The sequence below is a fragment of the Mus caroli genome, unplaced genomic scaffold (assembly GCF_978045245.1).
Source record: "Mus caroli unplaced genomic scaffold, Mus_caroli_1 scaffold_1, whole genome shotgun sequence".
NCBI lineage: Eukaryota > Metazoa > Chordata > Mammalia > Rodentia > Muridae > Mus > Mus caroli.
Window position 1 is genome coordinate 191,139,394 of NW_028227256.1, and position 24,133 is coordinate 191,163,526.

Sequence of the window (24,133 nt, forward strand, 5' to 3'; positions counted from 1 at the left end):
CCGTGAGCTGCTTCTGACTTGAACAGAATGAGCAAAACCTCATAGAGAAAAATATGTCCATTTTATTTGAGCACAACACAGAGCACGAAGCTTGAGGATATGAGGCAAGAACACAGAGAGACAGAACAATGCACCTGACTTTCAGGGGAACGGAGGGAGCCAGAGGCAGGAGACCTGGCTGACATGGAAATAGTCCCCGAATCCTTAATTAGGGATATATGAGGTGTGTGGCCAGCAGGGAGAAAAGGCTCACAGTCCATAGTCACAGCTTTCTCTAGTCCACCTTGGAGGATGGGGGCACTGCTGTGAGATGGAGGCAAGGAGAGCTTTGGAGTGGCCTGGGTCTCAGAGCAGTGGGAAGCTAATCCTGGAGGAACGGACTGGAGTTGTGAGTGCTCCCAGGCCCCTGGAGCAGCCTGGCATTCATGCGAATAGGCAGGTACTATGATAATGGGTCCAGTCTGGCCATGAGGCCAGATAGGCAGGAGTGAGTCTGCAGAGCAGGGAGTCTGAGTTAGACTCCATATGGCTTTGCTTGAAGAAAGTGACACAGCCTGGCCAGCCCATAAAGCTTTTCACAACAAACAACATGGACCCAGATGAGCACTATCTATGGATACTGCATGGAGCCACTGCACGTATGATGTGGGGAAGGGAATGGGCAGGTCGGGAGACCTGGAGACTGGGATGCTGGAGGCAGGCAGGCCACTCATCCTGCTTGTGGCCTCAGAGAACGTCCAAGATTGGGGCTGGCTCCTCTGGACTTCCTGGGAGTGTCTGCCCAGGCAGCAACAGCCCTACTGCCTCAGACCAGCTGCTTTGGCTATCTCTGTTCCACTGCTCCCCTTCCTCAGGGCAGACACCAGCTCAGAGAGGCAGAGAAGAGCCAGGAATGTCTCCTGAAAAGGGAAGCACTGAGTGATTGACTGCAGGGCTTTCAGCCCCTCCCTTAACCCCAGGAGTGGGTGCTCCTTTCTAGATATCAGATCCCCTACTCCCCAGCTTGGCCCACTCACCTCAGACCTTACCTGAAAAACCACATGGGCTCCTGGGATCACATGACAAGACACACCCCAGTCTGTCCACCCCGGCAGTGGGTGCTGCCACCAGCTTTCACTGGTACCATGACCTCTGACTTGAAGTTTCTGGAAAGGAGATGGAGTAGAGTCTTTGAACTATTGGAGGTAAGAAGGAAAACATGTTCTTCACACACACACACACACACACAGAGTGTCTGCCCAGTCATCTCTTTTTGAAGTCCTGATGGCCCAGACCCTGCTGTGAACACTTACTTCCAGGACTCCCTTCTTCCTTCCTGCCCCAAACAGGGAAGCCCTGGTAACTGGAGCATCTAACACCAGTACTTCTTACTCACACATTCGCCTTTTGCTTTTTGTCAGGACTTAGGACTGAAGGTCTCATGCACGTGTGGCAAGTCCTCTACTACTGGGCTGAGGCACAACCTGCCTCTCCACTTGGCCTCTACCATACCTCGGTGAGGCATTTTATAGATGAGCAAACTTCAAGCCAGAGGCCAGACATGGCTGGCAATGGTTTCTCTGGCTGGTGGCAGAAGTTTCCCTTGCCTGGGCCCAGAGTTCCTTCCTCCCTGCAGCTACCTATTAGTGGCCCTGGCCTTTGCAGTCACATTCTTCAGCAAGTCATTCCTGTCCCTTCTGAAATAGATGATCAGGGTGAGGCTCGTTGCCTGAGACTACGTACTGTTTTTTGTTGGCCTTTCTGAAGAGGGTAGGCTCAGAGCAGTAGGAAGACTTTCCCTTGTTCCCGATATTTAGACAGCTGGAGCAGCAGCCACAGGGCCCCGTGGCTAGGGGGCCCTGTTGCATGGGCACTAGGCTACTGCTGATGCGCAGGGAGCCGTTGACCAGGCAGTTGAGTGAGCGGCCACCACCGGGAGCTGAGGGACGGGAGCTGTGTGAGCAGGGTAGTCGGGTCAGTGCAGGAAGGGGTGTGCTTGGGTCCAGGATGGGGGCCTCTGTGATGGAGCTGTCGTGGGAGTCTGGTCTGGAGACTTCAGGAGCAGGGGACACGGGTGGCCTGTTCTCCACCTCTTGGCGTACACTGGGGCTGTGCAGGTTCATGTGCAGTTTCCTCATGTGATGCACCACTGCCGCTGCATTGAAGGCTTGCTGAGGAAGCAGGGAAAGTGTCTGGCTGTGCTCTTGCAGAGGCTGCTGGGTTCCTGCCTTCTTCTCCCTGGGAGCTCTGGAAACCACCCTGCCCACTTCCCAGTTCACAGAGAGCAGCGTAGCGTACTGCTGTTGCCTGGGAAAGGGATGCCCTGGGAAACCCTCCCATCAGCCCCAGACAGTCCAGCCTCCCAGGACAGCATGCTCAGCCTCTGAGCACAGCTCACCCTCCACTTGCTCTTGGCAAAGTTCTTCTGAATCTGGAGGCTGACAGATGGATAGATGTCCCGGTGCAGGGCTGTGTTCCCATCAATCCTAGCATGTAGGAGGGGACTTGGTTAACAGGTGGCCCTGGCACTCAGTCAGAGGTTGGACAGGACTCTGTGCATGCAGGGCCATGTTCAGTTGATAGGATACCCGGGGAGAGGGGTGACTCCAGCAGGAAAAGACTCCTATATCTTCCTGGGCAGGTCATAGGGGCTTATGCTTTAGCAAATCAAAACCTTTTAGAACAGAGTTGTCAAACTGTGGTCTTGGGGACCGATCTGTCCATCACTTGCTTTTTGCAAGTGATAGCTCACTGAGTGCAGCTATGAGCACTGACAGACATTTTCCATGGCTCTTTATGTGTTCCTAAGCAGTGATAAGTGCGTGCTCTTGATAGTAAAGTCCAAGTGTTCATCCATCACCTGTTCCTCTACAGACCGTGTATAAGTCCTGACATCATAGGGAACTATGGCTCTCATCTCCCAGCCCTTATGTTTGATCAGAAGCAAGTCCATGTGGGGCTGTCCTCCAGAAGACCACCGTATGCAGGCCACACCTTGCTCCTCTCTTCAGCCTCTTATTTCACCTGTCTCTAAGTACTCCTTAGATATAGGACCTGCTGAGCCAAGTGTTGGCTGCCACAGTATTGGCAGAGCCACCAGGGAACTTGAATAAGTGAGAGATGGTGCCCTGGTTTCCAAGAGCCTCTACTCTAGCTGTGTGGTATTTCAGGCCATGGGCTAGAGAAATTCATGGCAGGCTGTGTAATTAAAAGGACAAATGGAAGATCTGGCAATCTGTGTAATGGAAGATCTGTGGGGACTAAGAAGTCAGGGCTTAACTCAGGGCAGTAATCTGGACATGGAAGTCAAGAGGAAGGATATTTTTTTTGTGGTGACCAAAGGTGTGGTAAAGAAAAAGCTTGGGGTGAGGGGAGAGGGAGGCAGGAGGAGGGGGCTAGCTCGTGAGCCTGAATCAGAGATATTTGGCTAGAACTGTGGGAACTGGGGGAAAAAAACAGGCTGAATCAGGTCAGGGAAAGCCTGGAGAGGTAAGGCTTCTGTGCTTGCTATGGGAGAAGGTGGGCACAACTCTTAAGATCCTGAGCAGGGGACCGGAAGTAGTGCTTCAAGAGTCTGTTTACCACCTTGTAAATTTACATGTCACGTGACTTTGTGTGTGTGTGTGTGTGTGTGTGTGTGTGTGTGTGTGTGTGTGTGGGTGTGGGTGTGAGGGTGTGGGTGTGTGTACACCATACACCACTATCTTTGGAACTAGGCACTGTCGTAAGCCTCCTGGATGGCTAGACACACTAGGCACTCGGCCACCGAGCTTCACCTCCAGCAACATGCCCTTCAGGACAGGTTGCCTCTTTAGTAACCATGAGGGGATCTGTCATCCAGCTTGAAGATAGAACCCTTGGCCTTTGCTTCTAAAAGTGGTTAGAGCATGTAGCTGGCCCCTGCAGGCCACACTGGCCCAACTCAGTGCTGTGTGCTGGCCAGCTGGGCCTCATGAACATCACTGGGTTTGATGTCTCAGGGCAGCTGGCTCCAGCCCACCCCATTTCTTACTTACCAGGGGTGTCTGAGGGCTTTCTCGCAGGTGTACCGTTCATTTGGATCCTTCTCCAGTAGATGGCAAATAAAATCCTTGGCTAAGGGGAATATCAGAGATTCAGCTAAGGACCAGATTTCATGACTGAAAGAAATTCACTTCCGGGCTGGTGGGAGGCAGTGAGTGCATCTTTAGCTAATCTTCTAAAGAGACAGTTTTAAGAGTCTTAAAAAAAAAAATCCAAACTACCTAACAACCCAACATAAGCCACCAAGAAGAGAGCTCTAGGCAGCCTCACCCACATGTACAGGGGAGCCTTGCCAGTCACGTCATGCCAATGTGCCCGCACCCGGTGTGCATACATTTGCTGGTAAGCACATGGGTTAGCATGTGAGTGTTGGATCCTTCCAGCTCTATCCACCACTTACCAGGCTCCACAAGCAGACATGACTCATTTTTTTTCCAATACAGAATGCATGCTGCCTTCTCTCTCTCACACAGTGTGCATGTCACCTTCTCCCACATCAGGGTCATTTCTGTTCTGTTACCTGACCTCACGTTGTGCCCCCGCCTGTAACCCTCCTCTCTGGGGTACTAGCCTCAAATACTTCACCTGGCCTTTGAACTGGGGAGAGACTTCTCTGCTCTCCCTGGCAGCCTCTGCCGCATGAGTCCCAGGGACTGTCTTCTCCATTAAGACATTTTCTCTTACAGCCTCTGCTTTGTCCTTCATGCTCACCTGACTCAGAAATGTCATCCCAGAACGGAGACTCAAACTCGTAGTAACCCTCTTTGATCTTCTCAAAAAGCTTTGATTCTGTTTCTTCATAGAAAGGGGGATAGCCACACAGCCTGCAGGAAGACGGGGAAGACATAGTCTGTGAGGAGTTCCCTCCTCCCTGGACCACCTCTCTATCTAGCCTCCCACTGCACAATTCACAGTCAGTGAAGGTCTCAGACCGGCAGTGTGACTACGAGAGCACATGCAGAGCTGAGGCCTGAAGAGAACTCTCTGGGAAGATCCTTTGCAGGACATCTGCCCACTGGGCCCTCACTTCCTCTGGCTCTTGGGTGATCTCTACAAAGGATCCTTATGAAGAATGAGGAACACCACAGGGGATTAAACTGTTTTGGTTTACTCTTTGAGACAGGGTCTCATGTAGCCCAAGTTAACTTCAAAACTTGCTGCGTAGCTAAGGATGGCCTTGAACTCCTGCTCCTCCCTCTGTCTCTTTTAGGATTGTACATTGTGCTACCATACCCAGGTTATTCTTTTCAAAAAAAGATGCTTTAGTTTTATTTTAATGTTAATGTGTGTCTGTGGGTCAGACCGGCCTGGAGCTGGAACTACAGGCCTGATGTGGGTCTTCTGGAAGATCACTAAGTGTTCTTAACTGCCGAGTTATTTCTCTAGACCCCTTCCTACCACTCAGTTAAAGACTGTGCTAGGATTGAACTCAGGGTTTCATGCATTCTAGGCAGGCGCCATGCCAACTGAGCTACATCCCTTGGCCCTAGCCTAGGAGATGACTCAGATATTATCTGAGTAAATGAGTTAGAGAATAATTTAACAGAATCCACACTGAGAGGCAACTGTTACTTCCCTAAGAACAAAGCTGGCTGCTATGGGGGTGGGGACACGGGTTGGGGGAGAACCCTTGGAAAGGCTAGGAAATGGAGCACCTGAGCGTGTGTGGCAGAGAGAAAATGCTCAGAATCTTTAGTTCATGATGCTGCCTTCGGATGGTGTCACTTCTGGGTCGGAGGAGCTGAGATACTTCGGCCTACATGGGTTCTAGGCCTTGATCTCTCACTTTCTTGATGGTTCTACAGAGTGGCTGTACAGAGGGTGGGAATGCAGTGCTCAGGAGAAGGGTAACCCATGGGCCTGAAGAGTGAGTGCAGGCTGGGTTCTGTCCATGGCTTGGTGGAGTTCAGTGACACCTATGCACATAAGTGAACCAACCTCTCTCTCCCTCTTCCCCGCCTCCTCTCCCTGCCTATCTCCCCTTTTCCCTCTCTTCCCTCCCCCTGGCCCGTGTGTGTGTGTGTGTGTGTGTGTGTGTGTGTGTGTGTGTGTGTGATTTCTCAGGGAATGCACTGACACCAGCTTTTACTCACAGAATGTACGTGATGACACCAATGGACCAGCAGTCCACAGCCTTACTGTAGGGCTTCTGGGCCAGCACTTCTGGAGCTGTAGGAAATCAATCGTAGGTTCAGGGCTAGGGACAAGAAAGGAGGCCCGAGAGAGGAGTAGAGAACAGGAAAGGGATGGAAGTAGGGGACAGACGGGTAGAGTAGGGAACATCCATGAGACTGAAAGTGCCCCAAAGGAAGCAATGTATCTCCCCAAGCAGACTAACGCTTCCTTAGAGGAGAGACCTGTTCCTTCATCAATCTGGGAATTCCCATAAGCTGTTTCTAACTCCTCCATAAGCCCAGAAGTCTCCAGCTTTGCTGTTTCCAATAGACTACTCTCTAAGAGTAACACCTGACTGAGCTCTTCTGGAGGACCCTCAGGGCAAGGGTCCAGTCTCTCTGTATTCAAAGCAGGGATCTGCTGGGTAGCGTGGTCTTTTCCCCACAGCAGCAGAAGCCCTGGGAGGCAAAGGCTCCCTTTCCTACTCTGGTCATCTCAGGAAGCTCCCAGAAGGTGACTGGGAGTTGCTCATCTCTGGCACTTGCCTAGTACATGAACTTGAGGGCTCAGTAAGGGAAGCCATGCTTCCCTTGGATTGGGAAAGCCAGGCAGAGACCTGCCTTCTGAATGTACCCCAGTACTGGGTTTAGTATCCACAGAATTCCACATCTTTAGGTGAGTGACTAAACTTCCTGTGGAACAGAGCAGGTTCTTCCTGGAAGTCTGGGTTCTGCCTCCCACTTTCCTGAGCCCATCAGGTGATGACTGGCTAACTATTCTCTTTCTTTTCCTCTTCTCAAGTCCCAGGACTGCTAACAACAAGTGCCTGGTCAGGTACTTCTCTGTTCAGGAGTCCAGCCTCCACCACTCCCCTGTGCTTCCTGGAGTTCCAGGAGTTACCCCTTGGGCCAACACTCATCATCATCATGTGGATTCAGACTCCTAGCAGTTGGGAGTTCTAGTGTAGGAAGAAAAGATGGGTGAATGCCCCACCCCTCAGCTCTCTGCTCAATCTCAGGGTTGTAATGGTAGAAGAATGTGCCTAGAATCTATTGGAATGGTTGAGAGCAGCCTCTGTAGAAGCAGGATTAGAGAACCAGATGGATGAATATGTCTATACACAGTCATCGTTCTCTGTGAGTCATATCACTGTTCTGCTGGGCAATTTGTCCCAGGCTAGAGTTATTATGGAGAGAGGACTTCATTTCAGGAGTTGTCTCGATCAGATTGGTCTGTGGGTACCTTTGTGTGGCGTTTTCTTGACTTAGGATTGATGTGAGATGTGATACCCAGCCTATTGTGTGTGGCTCCATCCCTTGGCAATTGGTCCTGGGTGGTATAATTCAGGCTGAGCAAGCCATGGGGTGTAAGCCAGTGGCAGCATCCCTCCATGGCCTCTGCTTCAGTTCCTGTGTTTACCTTCCTTCTTGAGATCCTTTCTTGACCTCCCTTCATGATGGGCTATAAGATAAGATATAATGTCCTGTCCTCGTTTGGTCATGGTGGGTTATCACAGCAACAGAAAGCTAACTACAACACTAGTGGTTAAACAAACAAATGGCTCCCCTCTGCTGCCCCTGGACTCACCCACGTAGCCTGGGGTCCCACAAGCTGTGGACATGACTCCATTCTGCTCCATCTTGGATAGACCAAAGTCAGTGATCATGATCTTGGAGTTCTCCTCAGGGGTAAGGTACAGCAGGTTTTCAGGCTGCCGAAGGAGAAGACATACAGCATAGAAAGGGACGTCCTGAACAGTGTGCTGTCCTTGATATGGGCTTTCATAGGAAGGGAAGCCCTGGGCTGCCAACTCAGAGGCCACAGCCCCTTTCCCTATTTTTCCACCTCCCTCCCATCTGTGCCCTTGCTTCTGTACCCTAGAATTCTGCATCTTGCTTATGGTCTTGTCTTTGCTCCTCCCTACTCCCAACTACTCCAGACTGCATTTTGAGGGACCCAACCTTTGGCTAATTATTTCTTATCCCCCCAATGCCTACTGCAGTAGTGCCCACTGTGGTTTAGACCCTTAGTGTCTGAATTTGACTGTGGCTGTGGATTCTTTTGACATTGTAATGAGGGAACATTTAAAAAATCCCTGAGACCCCAATGGAGGAGTCAGGGGAAGAGCTGAAAGAGCTGAACAGGCGTTATCTGACATCAATGGGAGGGGAGGTCCTTGGTCCTGTGAAGGCTTGAAGCCCCAGTGTAGAGGAATGCTAGGGCAGTGAAGTGGGAATAGGTGGGGGAGCAACCTCATAGAAGCAGGGTAAGGGAAGATGGAATAAGGGGTTTGCAGAGGGGAAAGAGGACAACATTTGAAGTGTAAACAAATAAAATATCCAATTAAAAATAAAAATAAAAAAATAAAATAAAATAAAACTAAACTAAACTAAACAAGTAAGAGGTCCCTGCAAAGGCCCAGGTGCAGTTGAACCAAATGGTTGTCTATGCTCAGCATAAGGAATCTTAGGGCAGAAAAAGCCTGTGAGTCCAACCATGCCAACACTCTCATGTGACATGTGTTCCCCACCCAGCACTCCTGCCCCATTACCTTTAGATCTCTGTGGACGATGCCATTCTCATGAAGATATTTCACCGCAGACAAGACCTGCTGGATGACCAGGCTGGCATCCTTTTCTGTGTAGACACCACGTTCTAGGATCCGGTCAAAAAGCTCACCTCCAGAAACACTGTGGGCACAAGAATCTGATTCCATAGCAGGCCAAGCACTTCTCTGTAGCGATGGGCTGTAAGCACAGGCAGGCACCCTGAAGTGGGGTGTGAGCATTCACTGCTGGCTCAGGACACTCCTTCTGGGTAACTGAGATATCACTGGGGGTCATTTGGTTCAAGTGTTGGCTGGTCTGTTTCTGGAAGCTTCTATTATAATTCAAATAGAATTGGGTAGAGCACCTAGAAAAGCTAGGAATTCCTTCCTATGAATACCTTTGTTTCCTGCCTGGACACAGGATTGGATATTGGACAAAGTGTGAAAATGAGATTAATGGCATGCATTTACAATGGGACGTCTTTCTTTGTTAGGGAAAACTAAGCTACCTGCTGCTGAAATTTCAGATGGGGACCTAGACATATTTTAAACTTGAATGGTACGGGGAAAGAGGACTTTAGAGCTTAAAGATAAAGCCTGACCTCCCATTATCCATGAAATCATCTATGCTATGTTTCTAGAAGTTTCCAATCAGTACTAGAAGATTGGAGTGCTAGAGAATCCAGTACCTCTGATGAAAGATCATATTCTCCTTGAGTATATTCTTCATGAATCTCTAGATATCATGTTAAGCCTGATTCCTTGCAGTGGTAGCATATCCACCCCTGGTACCACACGAAGCAGGTATGACAGTGACAGACAGAGACCACTCTACTGAAGAACCATTTCTGTCTTACAGAAGGATATAGCACATAGCCTGCATTTAACTCAAGCAGCTCGCTCTTGAGAAATTTGTTCTTTATACTGCATTGAAATCATCTACCCAGCCGGGCGTGGTGGCGCACGCCTTTAATCCCAGCACTCGGGAGGCAGAGGCAGGCGGATTTCTGAGTTCGAGGCCAGCCTGATCTATAAAGTGAGTTCCAGGACAGCCAGGGCTATACAGAGAAACCCTGTCTCGAAAAACCAAAAAATAAATAAATAAATAAATAAATAAAAAGAAATCATCTACCCGAGATTTCTACTCTTACAATCAGTTTATTCTACAATGATGTTAGTATGTTTATCATCAAGTCCATAGAAATTGACACCTTAAAGGGGTGCCAAAGAAAGCTTTTGGGGGTTTACGTTATACCTGACATTTTCCTCTTCAGTGGCTGAGTGTTTGGGAAGTCCCAGAAGATCTTATGGGAGGCAATGATTGTGAACAGCTATTGTCTGTTCACGGTTAATACCCCAACAACTGCAAGCCTGTGCTGGCATGAACTAACTCAATAGTCAGACCTGTGTGACCTCTCAGCCCTGCGCTGGAAGCACAGTAATCCACAGGATAGCATTTCAGAGCTTCTAAAGCCAGTTCTTGACTTTATCTGGCAGGCATTTCCCCCTGCTCCCCACTCCTAGGCCTCTGTGGGGGTGAGGGTCATCTTCACTTACAGCTGCATGACCAGGTAGTAGTGGGTGGTGCTCTCATAGATGTCCTCCAGGGTCACAATGTTTTCATGCTTGATCCTGCATAAGGTAAGAATTCTGTGATGGGTACAGGGTTCAGGTGATCCAAACGAAAAGTGCAGACTCACACTCAAAGTTTGTAGTGATTGTTGGATGGCAATGTGTAAGATGACCATGTCTCAGAGAAGCCTTCTGAGGCGGCAAAGCAGCTGAGGATGACAGAGCTCCTCTGTGTATGGGTAGCACCACCCCCATGGGCTGGGAGTCCACAGTGAATAAAGAAGACAGTGGACTGAGAACCTCATTCACCTCTCGGCTTCCTGACTGGGGGTGCAGATCCTTCTAGAAGGACTAGATCCTTCAAGCTGGGAGTCAGAACAAACCTCTCCCTTTAAATTTGTTTCCTCAGGTATTAAGATTGTCACAATAACAGGAAAAGCAATAAGTAACCACAAAAAGAGTGGTGAGATATGAAAAAGGTAGATTCTGATTTTCTGTGGAATGTCTTAGATCAATGATATTACCCCTTAAAGGACATGAATACATCCATGTATCATCTATCTATCTATATATCAATCAATCAATTAATCTATCTCTATCTGTCTCTTATCTATCCCTCATCTATTTTTATTTTATATCTTCCAAGCATCTATTTATCTTTCTAATTATTCTTTGCATTGTGGTTTTTGGTCTTTCCTTCTTCCCCTCCCTCCCTCTCTCCTTTCCTTCTTTTAGCAGGGTGTTACTATGTAGCTCAGACCCAGGCTAGCCTGGAACTCATCATGTATACTAGGCTGACCTCAAACTTGTGCAGACCCTCCTCCCTCTGTCTCCCAAGTGCTAAGCTCATTGACCACCATAGTCAGCAACATATTTTTAAAAACTAACTTAACTTTTAAAAAAGTATTTACTTGTGTGTGTGTGCACACGTGTATGTGTGTGCGTGTATATATACATGCATAATTGCCTGTGTGAATTTTTGTTCACCATATACTTGCAGATGGATACAAAGGCCAGAGGGTGTTAGATTCCCTGGAGCTGGAGTTATAGGCACTTGCGAGTCACCTGATAGAGGGGCTTTGAACTAAACCTGGACCCTTTTTAACAGCACTATATACTCTTAACTGACAGCCGTAGTTCGACCCCTCTAGAGACATAATTTTGATTGTTATTAGTGGAGGCTGGGGCTTCCCCCCTCACCTACAAGGTAGAGGTCGAAAGACTGCTAAATAGCCCATGGTGTACAGGCCACTCTCAACATAAGATGGTCTGGTCCATGAGTTGTCGTGATGTCCTGCCCTAGAGTTAAGCAGAAGAATTATGACAGTGAGAGGTCTGGCTTTCCCAGGAGCTGCTCTGTGGAGGCCTGGGAGGAAGACTGCCTCCAGTAGGCTGAGATTGAGTTAGAGGAGCCTAGGACTTTACCTGACTCTGGCATATCCTAGCTTTATCTGGCTTTCTCAAATCCTCACTTCTGTTGTTTGGTTGGTTGGTTTTGATTTGAAAAGTGCATCCATCTCATGTGGTCGCACCAGGATTAAAAGAGAGAAACACAGATGGCTCAGTGATTAAGGCGCTTGACTTGAGTTTAATCCCAGAAACTCATGTGAAGGCCTTCAGACCTCCACATGCCTATCATGACATCTGCATCCACTCATCATATACAATGCACATACACAAGAGTAGTAAATATATTGTTAAAAAAATAAATTTTTTAAAAGAAAATGCAAGGCACAGTGCTCAGGGGAAGGGATAGTGTTAGCTTTATGATTTAAGGCATATTTAAATCCCAGAGCTGGTACTGTTGGTTCCTAGGACTCCACCACCCTTACATGCCGGCAATGTCCACATGAACTTCTGATTATCCCTGCAATGAACTGATGTGCGCTGAAAATCTAGGCTGTTGATACAGTGCAGTGAGAAAGGTCACCATAGTGTGCCTGCCAGGCTCTTCCATGTATGGATAATCGACACAGAGACATCTACAATCCATATGTTCCAACTAGTTTCTTCCTGTTTCTTTGAAGTCTATGCTTTTTGTTCTTTATTCTAATCAGCTGCATCACTTTCTACTTAGTAGGGACTTGGCTTAGTCTCAGGGTCACTTTAAATGCTCTGCTCTTCTGAACTCTTGTTGGCTAACCTCAAACTGGATCATTTTTTTCCTTGAGACGGCCCTGTGTTCGATCTTCCTGTCTTCACAAAATCCTGCCATTCATGTTTTTATCACTGTGTAAATTGCTGTGAGGGTTTTATAATGGGTCTCCCACCCTCTAAGCTGACTCCTAACCCACCTTCTTCCACATGTAAGGTGGTGGTGGGAGGTGATTATTATTCCGATTCTGTTTTCTTACCCCAAACCCTCTTTGTTCATAGAATAAAGCCAGCATCCTTGATCCTAGGACCCTCTGCCAACCTTGTTCCTCTCAACATTCTATTTTCACTGCCTGTCCTTGATGCTACCCACTCAAAGCTTCGGTGATTCTAGGATAGACTCTCTCCATACACTTCCATGATTCTGCACAAAAGTTTGCAAAAACTCTTGACTTTCCTTTCTGCTCTGCCTCCTTGTGCACGAAATTCCACTCATTCATCAAAGTCTTTCTTCTTTGAAAACATTATTTAATAATCCACATTCATCAGGCACCTGGGCCAGCAAGCATGAACCTGTCTCTTCCACACAGGACTTTCTGCTGGACTGCAGAAGATGAAGACCGTAGGAGACAACATAGTTATGGATGCTTCTCTTCAGCTGGGCAATGTGGGCTCCCGGGCAATGTCTGCCTCATCATATGGCTTTGATCATGGGTCACCTGTCACCCTTTAATATGTCACAGGCATCCCACAGGCTCACTGTAAGAGTCTCACTGTGAACACTGGTGATGCATCCGTGTAGCCTCCGGCAGTTTCCCAGCTATGTCTTTGGATCCAACCAAGGCTAATTCTGGGGCAGGATGGATGGAAGCCAGCAGGATTCCTGCTGCAGGATTTCTGCTGCCTCCTCAGCTATTGATTCTTCCTGCTGTTGGCCATCAGCTGGCTTTTGACTCTCTGAGCCAATTACTCTCTGGCCTACACTTATTAACCAGTGAGTCCAACTAGTCACTGGGGAAAAAAAATTCATCTGGCACAGCTGCCTGGGCTTAACTGACTAACCTGACACAGCAATTCGAAGGGCACAATACCCACAGCTGTGGAAATCAAGCTCATTTGCCATAAAGGTAATTTGGGAAGGGCAGGTCTGAATCTCACAGCTGCACCTGCCTCACACCAACTCCCTTTCAGCCACGATGCCGACTCACCTTTTCAACACAGCGATCTCATTCTCTAGGCTGCTGTCCCGGAAGGCTGGCGACTTCTTGATACATTTCAGAGCAAAGAGTTTCCCAGTCATTCTTTGCTTCACCAGGAACACCTCTGAGAAAGCTCCTCTGTAGGGAAGAGGCCAAGACAGAAAATGTAGCTCTGGCTGGAAGAGAGCATGCCAGAAACCAAGGGGAAGTATAGAAGAGGAATGTATGGCTGACAAGTTTCTAGACGAGTGGGGTGCCCACTGACATACCAGTGTGCTCTCTCCTTTGCGGATCACACGGGACAGACGTGGCGACCAGGCAGTCACGTTTCCCTACGCAACCCCACAGACTCTACGTTAGCTGTGGACATTTCTCCACAATGGTTAACCCCAGCAAGGCTCTCCAGAGCCGATGCGCTCTCCATCACCGTGGTGCTGTGTGGCTGGCAGTGGTAGCAGGAGAGAATAGACTCACATGCACTGAGAAAAGAAAACCCTTGGATCCGTTGGATTAGCTTTTATTTGTGAAGCATTTAACTTAATTTGGTGGGGTCTTAAGAACTTTCAGACTGCTCTCAAATTCCTAGGGTCATGGGATCCTCTTGCCTCGGTTTCTGTGGTAGCTGGAAATACCCGTGTGTTTTATCAATGCACTGCTGGTGATCATCCTGATTCTGACCCCAGCACACAAGGCAGACCGTCTCTCCTCCATTCCTGCAGTTTCTGTGGATTTGGGGGCATGATGGACGGAATCCTGGAGGACTGACCTGCTCCAGAAGTGAAGGGCCCTGTACATCCGCCATCGGAACCTCAGCTAAGCTAGGGGTGGGAGCTGGAGCTTGATGGTGGCTTGTGTTAGAATCTTCGCTTTTGAGGCAAATGCTGTGCCGACCACTGCTCTGTGCTGTGTTGCTGGAGAACCAGAACAGGAGAAAACCTATATTGTGTCCTGAACAGACACCTTTTTCTCCCGTTATGTTTGACTCTCTGATGGCTGAATCTGCAAGTGTGGACCTAAAGGATATAGGGATGGCTGAGCAGTTTATGTCTAAGAGAGCTCCTGAGTCCCTCTAAGGTTTACACGGTGTTGCAGTGGCAGGCATCCCAGAGCACCGGGAGAGAGGGCATGTCTGTCTGTTTCTGGAATGTCTTCCAGGAGACAGTGCAGCATCAGCTCTTGTCAGCCTGGGCTTCCTGCTCCACCTCTCTCTAGTTTAGGGATGGTTAGCAGATAATTTTTGATTCACTTGTGTACCTTGTCTCTCTCCTGCCAACTGCCACTTTCTAGACACTCCCATGCTGGCAAGGCCCTTAAAGGAAGGTGAGGGCTCTTACAACCAGCACTGACACTGTGTCCTCCTGTGCATGCAGAGTCAGACACCTCCCTGTGTAGGGACAGCCTGAGTCTCCTCTCAGTGGTGCCTGGTGCCCATCTGTCTGCAGAAAGTGTGGGCACTTCTGCAACTATCTGAGGCCGTGGCCTCCTGGCCAGGGCAGGGTCAAGTGACAGTTTGACTGCACTGACTAGAAAGCCTGCTTGAGGGAGCAGCCTGTGGACTCCTCGCTTGCCTAGGTCCAATTATTCCTGGCTCATTAGCTGACCAACTGGTGCTCCAAAGAGGCGAAGACTGGTGGCTGGAGCTGCTGGCTGGCCTACGTCAGAGCCTGTGACCTCCTGGGGATAGGTGGGACTGAATGGTGAGTCTGCCCGAGACATGCATCCTCACATGGAGTCAGCCAGCTGTGTGATTGCTGTCAAGAGGAGGCCCAGACACCATGGGCTCCAGCGTTTGTAAAGCACTGGAATAAGGAGAAGAGGAGGGGTGAAGGGAAGCCATTGTGGGCGAGGAACCCACCTGCTCTCTGGGCCACAGAAGCCCCTTCTCTTCTGTCGGAAGTGGACATTGAGGCTGACTTGGTCACATGACAAAGGAAATGAGGAAGCTGAAAGGGAGGCCCAGGAAAAATGTTCCAAAGACACTGGCTATGGGGAAGTGCTCCCCAGTCCCTCCCTTCTGTGATTAGGTCAGGAACCCTCAAGTTGCCACAGATCTAAGAATATGGTAGGGGCCACTGGGCTGTCTCAGGATACAGAATCTGGAGGTATGGAGTGGTGTTTCCTGAGGGCTCCAGTGCATTAAAGTAACAGGTACCTTTTATGCCCCTGAAATCCCAGGGCCATAAAATTTTGCCCAAGTCTCTTATTGCAACTAAGAGAGTTCCAGGGACTTGGCTAGTCCCCCTACCCACCCTGACAGCAGGCAGCCCAGCCCTCTGAGGCCCAGCCCCAGGACTTACGATCCCAGCACTTCCATGAAGATGAAGGTTTTCCTGATGTTGGTGGTCTGCTTCTTCCAGGAACTACAGTCCTCCTCCTCCTTACGCCCCATGTCCTCCAGAGTTGAAGCTGCCTGGGAAGCTTCGTGGGGAGGAGGGGAGAAAGACAAGGTCCGATCAGTGTTTCTCGTAGAAGACAGAACAGGTTGCAAAAGAATCAGAAACACCCAGATCGTGATGTAATGGCCAGAAGGAAAGCCTGGGAGCAGAACCTGGGAAGTGGCAAAAATAAGAACATTCTCCCACTTCCATTCTAAAATTGCTAGAGCAAATCGACTGAGTGACTGCTCTGTGTCTGCTTGCCAGGTCAAACAGGGGTGTAGATGGAAGGTGGAAACCCAACAGAAATTTGTGCACTAGTGACAGTGCACAACACACATATTTATAAGCTGCATCTAGCTCTTGGGCATCCCAGCTGAACCCAGGAACTTCCTGTGTTTATTCAGCCTGGCTCCTTCTTACCATCACAGCTCTGCCTCCTGTTCTTACTCCTACCTGCTGCAGTGTCTGCAAAGGAGCAGTGTGTTTCCCCTGCCATCCCCACAGCCTGAGCAGGGAGCTGGGTAGACTTTTGTTAGCATCTGAATTGAAGCATATCCTCATTTGCATCAGAGCTCTGGGGCTGCACCTGGAAATGCTCCTGTGCTGCTCCAGGAGCTGGATATGTGATGATAGACAAACTGGACCGTGGCCCTCCTTCTGGGATAGTCAGGCAAAAGAAGCAGGCAATGAGCCAGCTAGCAAACTCCCATGCAGATGACTAAGTGACCAGACACTTGGTGCGTAATGGGGACAAACAAGGGTGTCTTCAGATAAGGCCAATGGAGGCCTTGTAAGCAGGTTGGATTTAGGCTGAGATTTGAAGCTGGCAAAGGTGTCAAACAAGTGAAAACTGCACAGAGCTGCTTCCCCAGAGAAAACTAAAACAGGAGGGCCTCAAGATGGGGAAGCCAGGCCAGCAGGGAGCATGGTTGCTGAGTGTCCAAGAGTGACAGGAAAGAGCAGTTCTGCCAACACCCTACCTCTTGAACCTGACAGAGAGATGGGTGCATGTGTCTAGTGGTTATTCCTTTTAGACAGTGGCTGTCTGTCTGATCCCACCTTAAATAAAAAACAATGTCCATAAAATCTTGAGGCCTTTTAGAAGTCCGTGGAGAGAATGCAGCCAGTAAAGTGCTTATCATGGAGGCATGAGGACCTGTGTTTGATCTCTGGGAAAAGCTGAAGAGAGTAGCACTCACTTGTAACCCCAGCCCTGGGGAGGTGGACTGGTTGGGTTCACTGATGGGCTAGCCTATTCCACTCAGGGAGCTCTAGGTCTCAATAAACAAAACAAAACAAGAAACAAAACGAGGCCCCTGAAGAATGACAGCTGAAGCTGTTCTCTGGTCTTTACATATGCATACACTCAACTGCACTCACACATGCCTACACACATGTGCACAAAATCCTGTGTTTCTGCAGCTCTGTGAAGAGCACAGGTTTGGAACTGGGGTTCAAATCCTCTCTCTGCTCCATATTAACCTCTTGGACTGGGTGGGGCAGGTGCTCTGAGGAGGACTGATAGGGTGTCAGGCCCTTTGCAGATTCTGAATTCCAAATATCTCAGGATCCTTGGTGTGGGGGATGCCTGGACCCCACCTACCAGGCAGCAAGAAAAGGAAAAGGAAGGGGAAGTTTTGTACTTGAGCTTTTCAATGATAGCATGTCAATCTTGGTAGTCTCCAAGGACAGTCTCCTATTGGGTAACACCCTAGGGGCAGGCAGTCTTGAAGAAAGCAGGGCCCAGGGTAAAAGGTGTGCATGTCTAAAGGTGCACAAAAGACAAAGTTGGTTTGCATGTCTCCCCTTTGGTTTTTCCCCTCCACAGAACAACAGGACTGGAGCTTGTTCCACGTGGAGGGCTAATGAAGAGACTGGGCAAGGAGACCTCAGCTGTGCATATCACTCCCCCTGCAGGAGCTGTGGAGAATGACTGCCTGCTCTGTAGGAGGCTCCCAGGTCTCATTAGCTGATCTGTGCTCAATGTTCCTTCCTTTCCATTGCACCTAAATAGCTTTAAAAACAGTATTCTTAGCTGAGATGAAGCCATAGAAAACATCTTTCCCGCCCACCGCTCCTCCCATACATAGAGTCCTAACAACTTGGCTTCATCATCTGTGTGGAACACTCAGCGCCCCAGATCTGGACCCTACACCTTCAGGGACTCCTACAATCCATGATGTCACGGAGACCTCCTGGGAAGGGGGCCCAGGCTCAGGTAGGGTGGTCACAGGTGGGTAGGGAAGGAGCTGCCTACACCCCCAGCTGGGTCATGCTGCTTTCTGCTCCAGCCTCACTGGCCTCTTCTCCCCTGACTTCAGCAATCCAGATCTTTCAGTAGAAGAGAAAAATTCAGAGACACTCTGAGCACTAATATTATTTGGTTTGCTTCCAAGGCACTCTGCCTCACACTATTTCCTATGACAACTTCCATCGGATTTTAGAGCGTAGGCGCAATCCCCACAGAGTCCTCTGAGACTTAGGGCAAATTTCACCTCCATGGAGGCCTTCAAGAGGCATCCTCCATGTTGGCCTGTGTACCCAGTTCATGCCCCTCACTCCTCAACAAAGTGAGATCATTGTGAGGATTCTATACCAAAGACTTGTGGCAAGGAAAATGACTATGTTCATATGCAATCATCTCTGAATCATAGAGGTGACATTCTTTCATTTGGTGAGCATTTATTGAATGAATACCTCCTGTATACCCAGTACTGAATACAGATATTTCTGTGACACAAGTCTGACCCTTACGTGCTTGTAATCTAGAAAGGCTGCGTCTATGTAAGTAGACAGGTAAACAGGCAAAGTGCTAGGTAATGAGCCTGAAGGACAAGCGTTCTCAATATGCAGGACCCATTACTAAGCCTGGTGCACACAGGAGGTACAACTAGCCTCAGCCCCTGGAGATTGGCTGGGAGGGCTTCAGATAAGGGCTAGGTTTAAGATGGATACGAAGCACTCTTTGCACTGCTCTGAACCTGCATAGAGGGTGGCACCCCAGCTGAAACCCATGATATGGAGTCCTGACCGAAGCTCAGGAGGAAGGAAACAGGATGGCAACAGAAAGCCAGATTGCCTTGCTTCTTGTCATTGTCCTGGCAGCAGTAGACTAATGGGATCTGAGTCTAGTACTCGGTCAGCAGAGCCTCTCTGGGACATTCTACCTAAGTCGATGCACTACTACGACGAATACGACGTCTTCTTCTTCTTCTTCTTCTCCTCCTCCTCCTCCTCCTCCTTCTTCTGTTCCCCTCTTCTACAATACATATGGCACTCCTAAGCCACCCTGTTTCAAGTAACCATCCTTTCTAGAAATAACCCCATAGACTTGCTGTTGTAGCTTCTGTCTGGTCTTCCTAGCCTCTTGGGGGGTCTTTTAAGCTTGTAGCAAGGGAAGAGACAAAGGGAACACTTCTTCCCAGAGGACATGCAGGACAACTACAGCCCTGGCATGTATGAGTCCTTTCTGTACTTCCAGGATAGGTGTTCTGGTTCATGTTGGCAGCCAGCCTGGCTACTGATGAGATGCTGCTGAGAGATTCTTGGGCCATGAGCCCAGCAGGTAAAAGACCTCTTCCTGGTGACCCCTAGGGCTCACTATCCTGTCCTTCCCAGCTCCATTTGGTCTGGCTCCATACTACACCGGGATGGAACTCTTGGGAAGATAAGGCATATCTGCAGTGTCTGCATGTCTCTACATCATGTGTAGAGATACAGTAACCCCACACCTCCTGGAGCTTCTCTCTTACCCTGTCCCCTTGCTCCACATCGTCTCCTCTCTGCTATTTGAACTATTCGGGGAGTCGGTGTTGCCCTGCTAGAGACCTGGAATCCTTGTGTCATAACCTGAAGGCATTCAATTCCAACCCCTCCCCCCACCCTATGCACACAATGCAGGGATGAGATGGGGCCTCTTAGCTGGCCTAGACACATCATAAGGGTGAGGATGGGGACAAAGAATCTCTGAGTGCAATCTCTGTGGTTCTAAATGTGCAGATAATGGCTCTCAGTTCTACCCACAGGAGACACTGGTATACTTTCAGCACTCTTTTGCCTGAGGTTTCTCAGTAAGAATGTGCCTCACCAGCTCTCACTAACCCCAGGTGAATCAGGGTACTCAAAGACTTGTTCTTTTATCTCTGGTGCTGTGGGCTGAGTCTATCCAGAGCCTCCCATACTAAGCATGTGTCCTACCCCAGAACTCTACTGCCAGCCACCCTCAGACTTCTTTGCCCTCTTCTCCCAGATTGTTGGAAGCATGGCACTGAAGACCTGGGGGTACTAGGAGGGAAGTTATTAGTTGTGTCATCTTTAATAAGAATATGCACCCTGCCTCCAAGCAGGGGCACACACATCCACAGAGCCACATACCATCAGACTATACTGGTCCAGAGGGTGAAAGCCGGAGGTTTCCCTGACCTGGTACCACAATTTCCTAAATTCTGGCCTGTACCAGATTCTCTGTATCTGTATCTTTGGATTCCAGAGTCTGGATAGGGAACACACTAGAAGCTCCTATCATGGTTTGGCACTCTGACACTGTGTAGCCCAAAGGCAGATCACTATACACCTCTGGATTTTTACCTTTTTCTTTAGTGAAAGATGGAAACTTAACTAGATGAGTCCCTGTTTCTCGGCTGTAAGTACTGAGAGAAACTCTCCGTTAGTCCTGGTCCATATCAGCTCCTGAAAGGCTCTGAAGACTATTACAGACATGTGCTTACTGCAGTCTACCCTGCCAGTACTCACATTTCCTTGATGAAGTGATTTCTTATTACCCAACAGCAGCAGGATGGACCTGGGTCTGCTCAGAGCATGCACAGGTTCATGCAGGCAAGGTCTTCTCCAATGCCAGTCTTTACATTGTCTTTTTGAGGAGTGCATGAAATTCCCAGAGTTCACTGTCATCCATCACAGCCCTACCCTTCTTGTGGTGTCACAGGCACGGGTGACATCTGCACACCTGGCATAAACTGTGTCCAGCTCATAGGCTGCAAGCCAGTGGCTCATCAGCCATCAGGATCCCAGAAACTCCTGCTGGGGAGGAACACCCAGGCCCACTCCGTTCATTCTTAGCCCTTGTTACCAGCTCTGCATGTAAATTTCTGTTCACAAAATAACTGGAGAGTTTCAGTTGGCCTGGAGTTTATTTTGGATGAAAACTCACATGTAATTTCCACCTGTAAGCTCAACCAAATCACCCTACTGCTCGACAAGTCAGCTTAAGGCTGAGTGCCCATGTCTCAGGCAGAAGCAAGAGCACTCTCTGTGGCTTGCTCTGGTGGCTGAGAGGTTGGCACACAGGTGACAGCATTAGTCAAAAGCACACTGGCCTCCTCAGTTTACATCACCTGCAGAATGGGAACACCTATCATCATTCTACTACACTGTACTCCCACGAGATCAAATGTATCAAAGGGCATGTGCATCTGCTCCAATGCCAGCTGGCATACCTACAGCATGGTACCCGAGCCAAACACTAAGCATGAGAGAAGAGCGGGGGCAGCAGGTGATGGTTATCCACTGGTGACACCCCCGTAGGGATGGGCATTGCAGGAGATGTGGAGCTGCTGCCTCCGCCCCATCACTGCTCTCCCAGGGCCCTTATAATGTGAGCTACATCTCCCTGTAGTTCTGAAGGACTAGAAGACAGACCACTTTCTGATAGCCCAGCCCCAAGTGCAAACTCCATAATTCACATGGTCTTCAGCTGAGAAACTAGGCATCTCTCAACAGGGAGGAAAAACAGCCTGAGTATGTTTCCCCACGTGTCACATATTGCTGTCCATCCTGAGGAGTTAATGGCCAACACCTGTGTGTCTGTGTGTCACACATTGATGGCTCTGATACCTAGCACTCATGCATGAGGTGACTCCACTGTGCAGGCCTGGGACTCATTCCCATTGAATTTCATCACCAGGCTCTTGGCTGGGGCTTTCAGAGGGGCCAACAAGGATCCATATTGGAGAAATGCAGAGGACAGACAGGGGGGACCCAGGATATTGCATCAAGATGCTTGGAGTTACAAACCTTCTGTCTGGGGACGTAGCTCTGACACTCAGGGACAGGCTGTGCAGTCCTGCCCCCATTGCTATTTTCTGGCTGGCAGCTGCTTTGCCCCAGCCCCCTTGCTGCCTGCGGACCATGGCATGGCGGCGTGCCTGCAGTTGTAGCAGCAGCCACAGCCTTTCCTCAGACTCCATTGCTCCTCCTCTCATTCATGCCTCAGCTCATTCACTCCCTGGTGCTGGCAGGCTGCTGCGGCTGGGCGCCGTCACTCGCACGCACTCCGTGTGGCAGTTTATTTCTGGTTGGGTGTGCATGTGTATGGGGGAGAGGGAACAGAGAAGAGCCCTCCTTTTGGAGAAGGCTTTTTGTTCCCTTCAGCCAGAATTGCTCCCAGGCCTTGGGGAATAATTAGGCAAGGACTGAGCCCCTAGGCAGGGCGGTACTAGGCACTTTGCAGGCATGATCCCTGCTGTGGATCCACCTCACACCATTTTATAGCTGAGATACTGATGGATAACAATGTTCAGGGGGAGATGCCCTGAGTCAAACAGATAATACATGGCCGTTCTAAGGCTTCCAGTGTCCTTGTCACTGTACCACAGGACCTGTTGCCTCTTCTGGAGGTGGCCCATGGCATGGTGCTCATCTTCTCCTTCCTCTTTCTGACACTGTCATGCTGCATAGCACCTGACTTATTCCTGGGAGACACATGGCTTCAGTGATCTGACAAAGGCTGAGTCTCCTGTAGTGTTCAAATCCTCGTTGTTGAAGCCGGGGAGCAGTGTCTCTTGCCTGAGCTGCTCCTGGATCCATCTTAAACCTTTGCCTCCTCAGCCCTCAGGTTTTTCCCAAAGTTTTCGTCATCTTTAAACAGGACTCTTTTACACACACACACACACACACACACACACACATCACAGCAACATGGAAAAGACTGGTGTTCAAATGCTACCAGGACACAAGGGATGCTGGCTTTATAGCATGCAGGGAATCAGTCACCTTACTTCTCTGAGCAATATACTAAGTGGGTTGCAGGGGACCATCTAGCACATCGCTGGATGGATTAAAAGCCCATTGCCAGCTGCAAAGCGTGGCAGTATCAGCTATTACTAAGCACTTTGTACTCTGGTCTGCTTCAGATATGGTTCTCATCCTTGGCCCTGGCTTAGCTCAGGTCCACAGGAATGATGGTCCCATCCCAACCGCGCTCTGTGACCTGGAAAGATTCCTTAACCGAGACAGAACCCGCTTGACCCTCTTGACCCAGCTCAGAGATTTTTCCTCTTGATCAATTTTCTGTTTCCAGAGCAGGAGGCTGGCCAGGCTCACACTGCAGCTGGCCCTGCAACCACCTCCTCTAGTCTCAGGGTTAAAGCTGTGCGTCAAACTTACGTGGCGAGAAGGGGCTAGCGTGGGTGGTGAATCCAAGCCTACTCTGAATACCCCACAGAGCAACACTGGACAAGTTTAGACTCCAGGAACAGATGAGCCCCTGGGGAAGGTGAAGGGACCAGCTTAGAGCTTATGTCTGTGTCCTGCATCTTTATGCAGCAGCCTTGGCCCTGGGGTGGGAAGCTGAACCCTGTCTCTGAGACCCTGCTGCAAGGCCTGAGGCCATCTCCCCCCACCCCCCCATGAAGAGCAGCCACAGGCTATTTACCATGGCCTTTGTACCCATAAACTATCCATCCCCACCAAAGATGCTAGTGTGTGTGTGTGTGTGTGGGTGGGGTGAGCCATCTCCTTTGATAGATGAGTTAGGTCCCAGAGGTAAAGAAATGAAGGGTGAGCTAGAAGAGGGGTGCTAAAGAGCTATAGGTCCTGATACCCCCTCCCATCCCCAGCCATACCGGAGCTCACTGGGCACAATGCTCTTCTATTCCTGTCTCTGCCCATAAGTACAGAAGGTTCTCCTGGTCCAGCCCAGGAGGAATGATCAGATATGCCCCCCCAGGAAGCACCTACTAGGGCCTCAAACAGCTTCTCTTTCCGTTACAACTTACCCTTGAGACTACAAGAGCCAGGAGAGACTGACAGGGGCTGAAAGGAAGTGAGTCTTCAAACCCTCTCCCTCTCCGTGCCAACAAGATAACCTCCCCAGAGACCAGAGAAGAAACAGGCTGTCTTACCCAGGGGCTCACAAGAAAGGTGCTCCAGTCTGTGATCTTGGCCAGCAAGCCTGCTCCTACAGGTCTGTGAGGATTAGCTGCCCC

At 49.5% G+C, this 24,133-nt stretch overlaps 1 protein-coding gene across 1 annotated transcript; it reads right to left on the minus strand.

Annotated features, from left to right (window-relative positions):
• Positions 1 to 816: 816 nt before the first annotated feature.
• Positions 817 to 24,133, minus strand: Camk1g (calcium/calmodulin dependent protein kinase IG). The gene is made up of 13 exons (XM_021169129.3): positions 24,050 to 24,133; positions 15,828 to 15,948; positions 13,540 to 13,668; positions 10,223 to 10,297; positions 8,669 to 8,807; positions 7,705 to 7,828; positions 6,096 to 6,171; positions 4,714 to 4,826; positions 3,996 to 4,074; positions 2,378 to 2,465; positions 1,723 to 2,150; positions 1,029 to 1,145; positions 817 to 899 (listed from the first exon to the last, which is right to left on the minus strand). The coding sequence occupies exons 2-12, from the start codon at positions 15,917 to 15,919 to the stop codon at positions 1,055 to 1,057; spliced, it is 1,434 nt and encodes a 477-aa protein (XP_021024788.1). The 5' UTR covers positions 15,920 to 15,948; positions 24,050 to 24,133; the 3' UTR covers positions 817 to 899; positions 1,029 to 1,054.

Coding starts and splice junctions, on each gene's coding strand:
- Camk1g (XM_021169129.3), bottom strand. CDS start 15,919: ATGGGGCGTAAGGAGGAGGAGGACTGTAGTTCCTGGAAGAAGCAGACC. Junction 13,669..15,827: donor TTCATGGAAGTGCTGGGATC/GTAAGTCCTGGG, acceptor TCTTCCCTACAG/AGGAGCTTTCTCAGAGGTGT. Junction 1,146..1,722: donor AGAAAGGCCAACAAAAAACA/GTACGTAGTCTC, acceptor TCTCCTTTCCAG/AAACTTCAAGTCAGAGGTCA.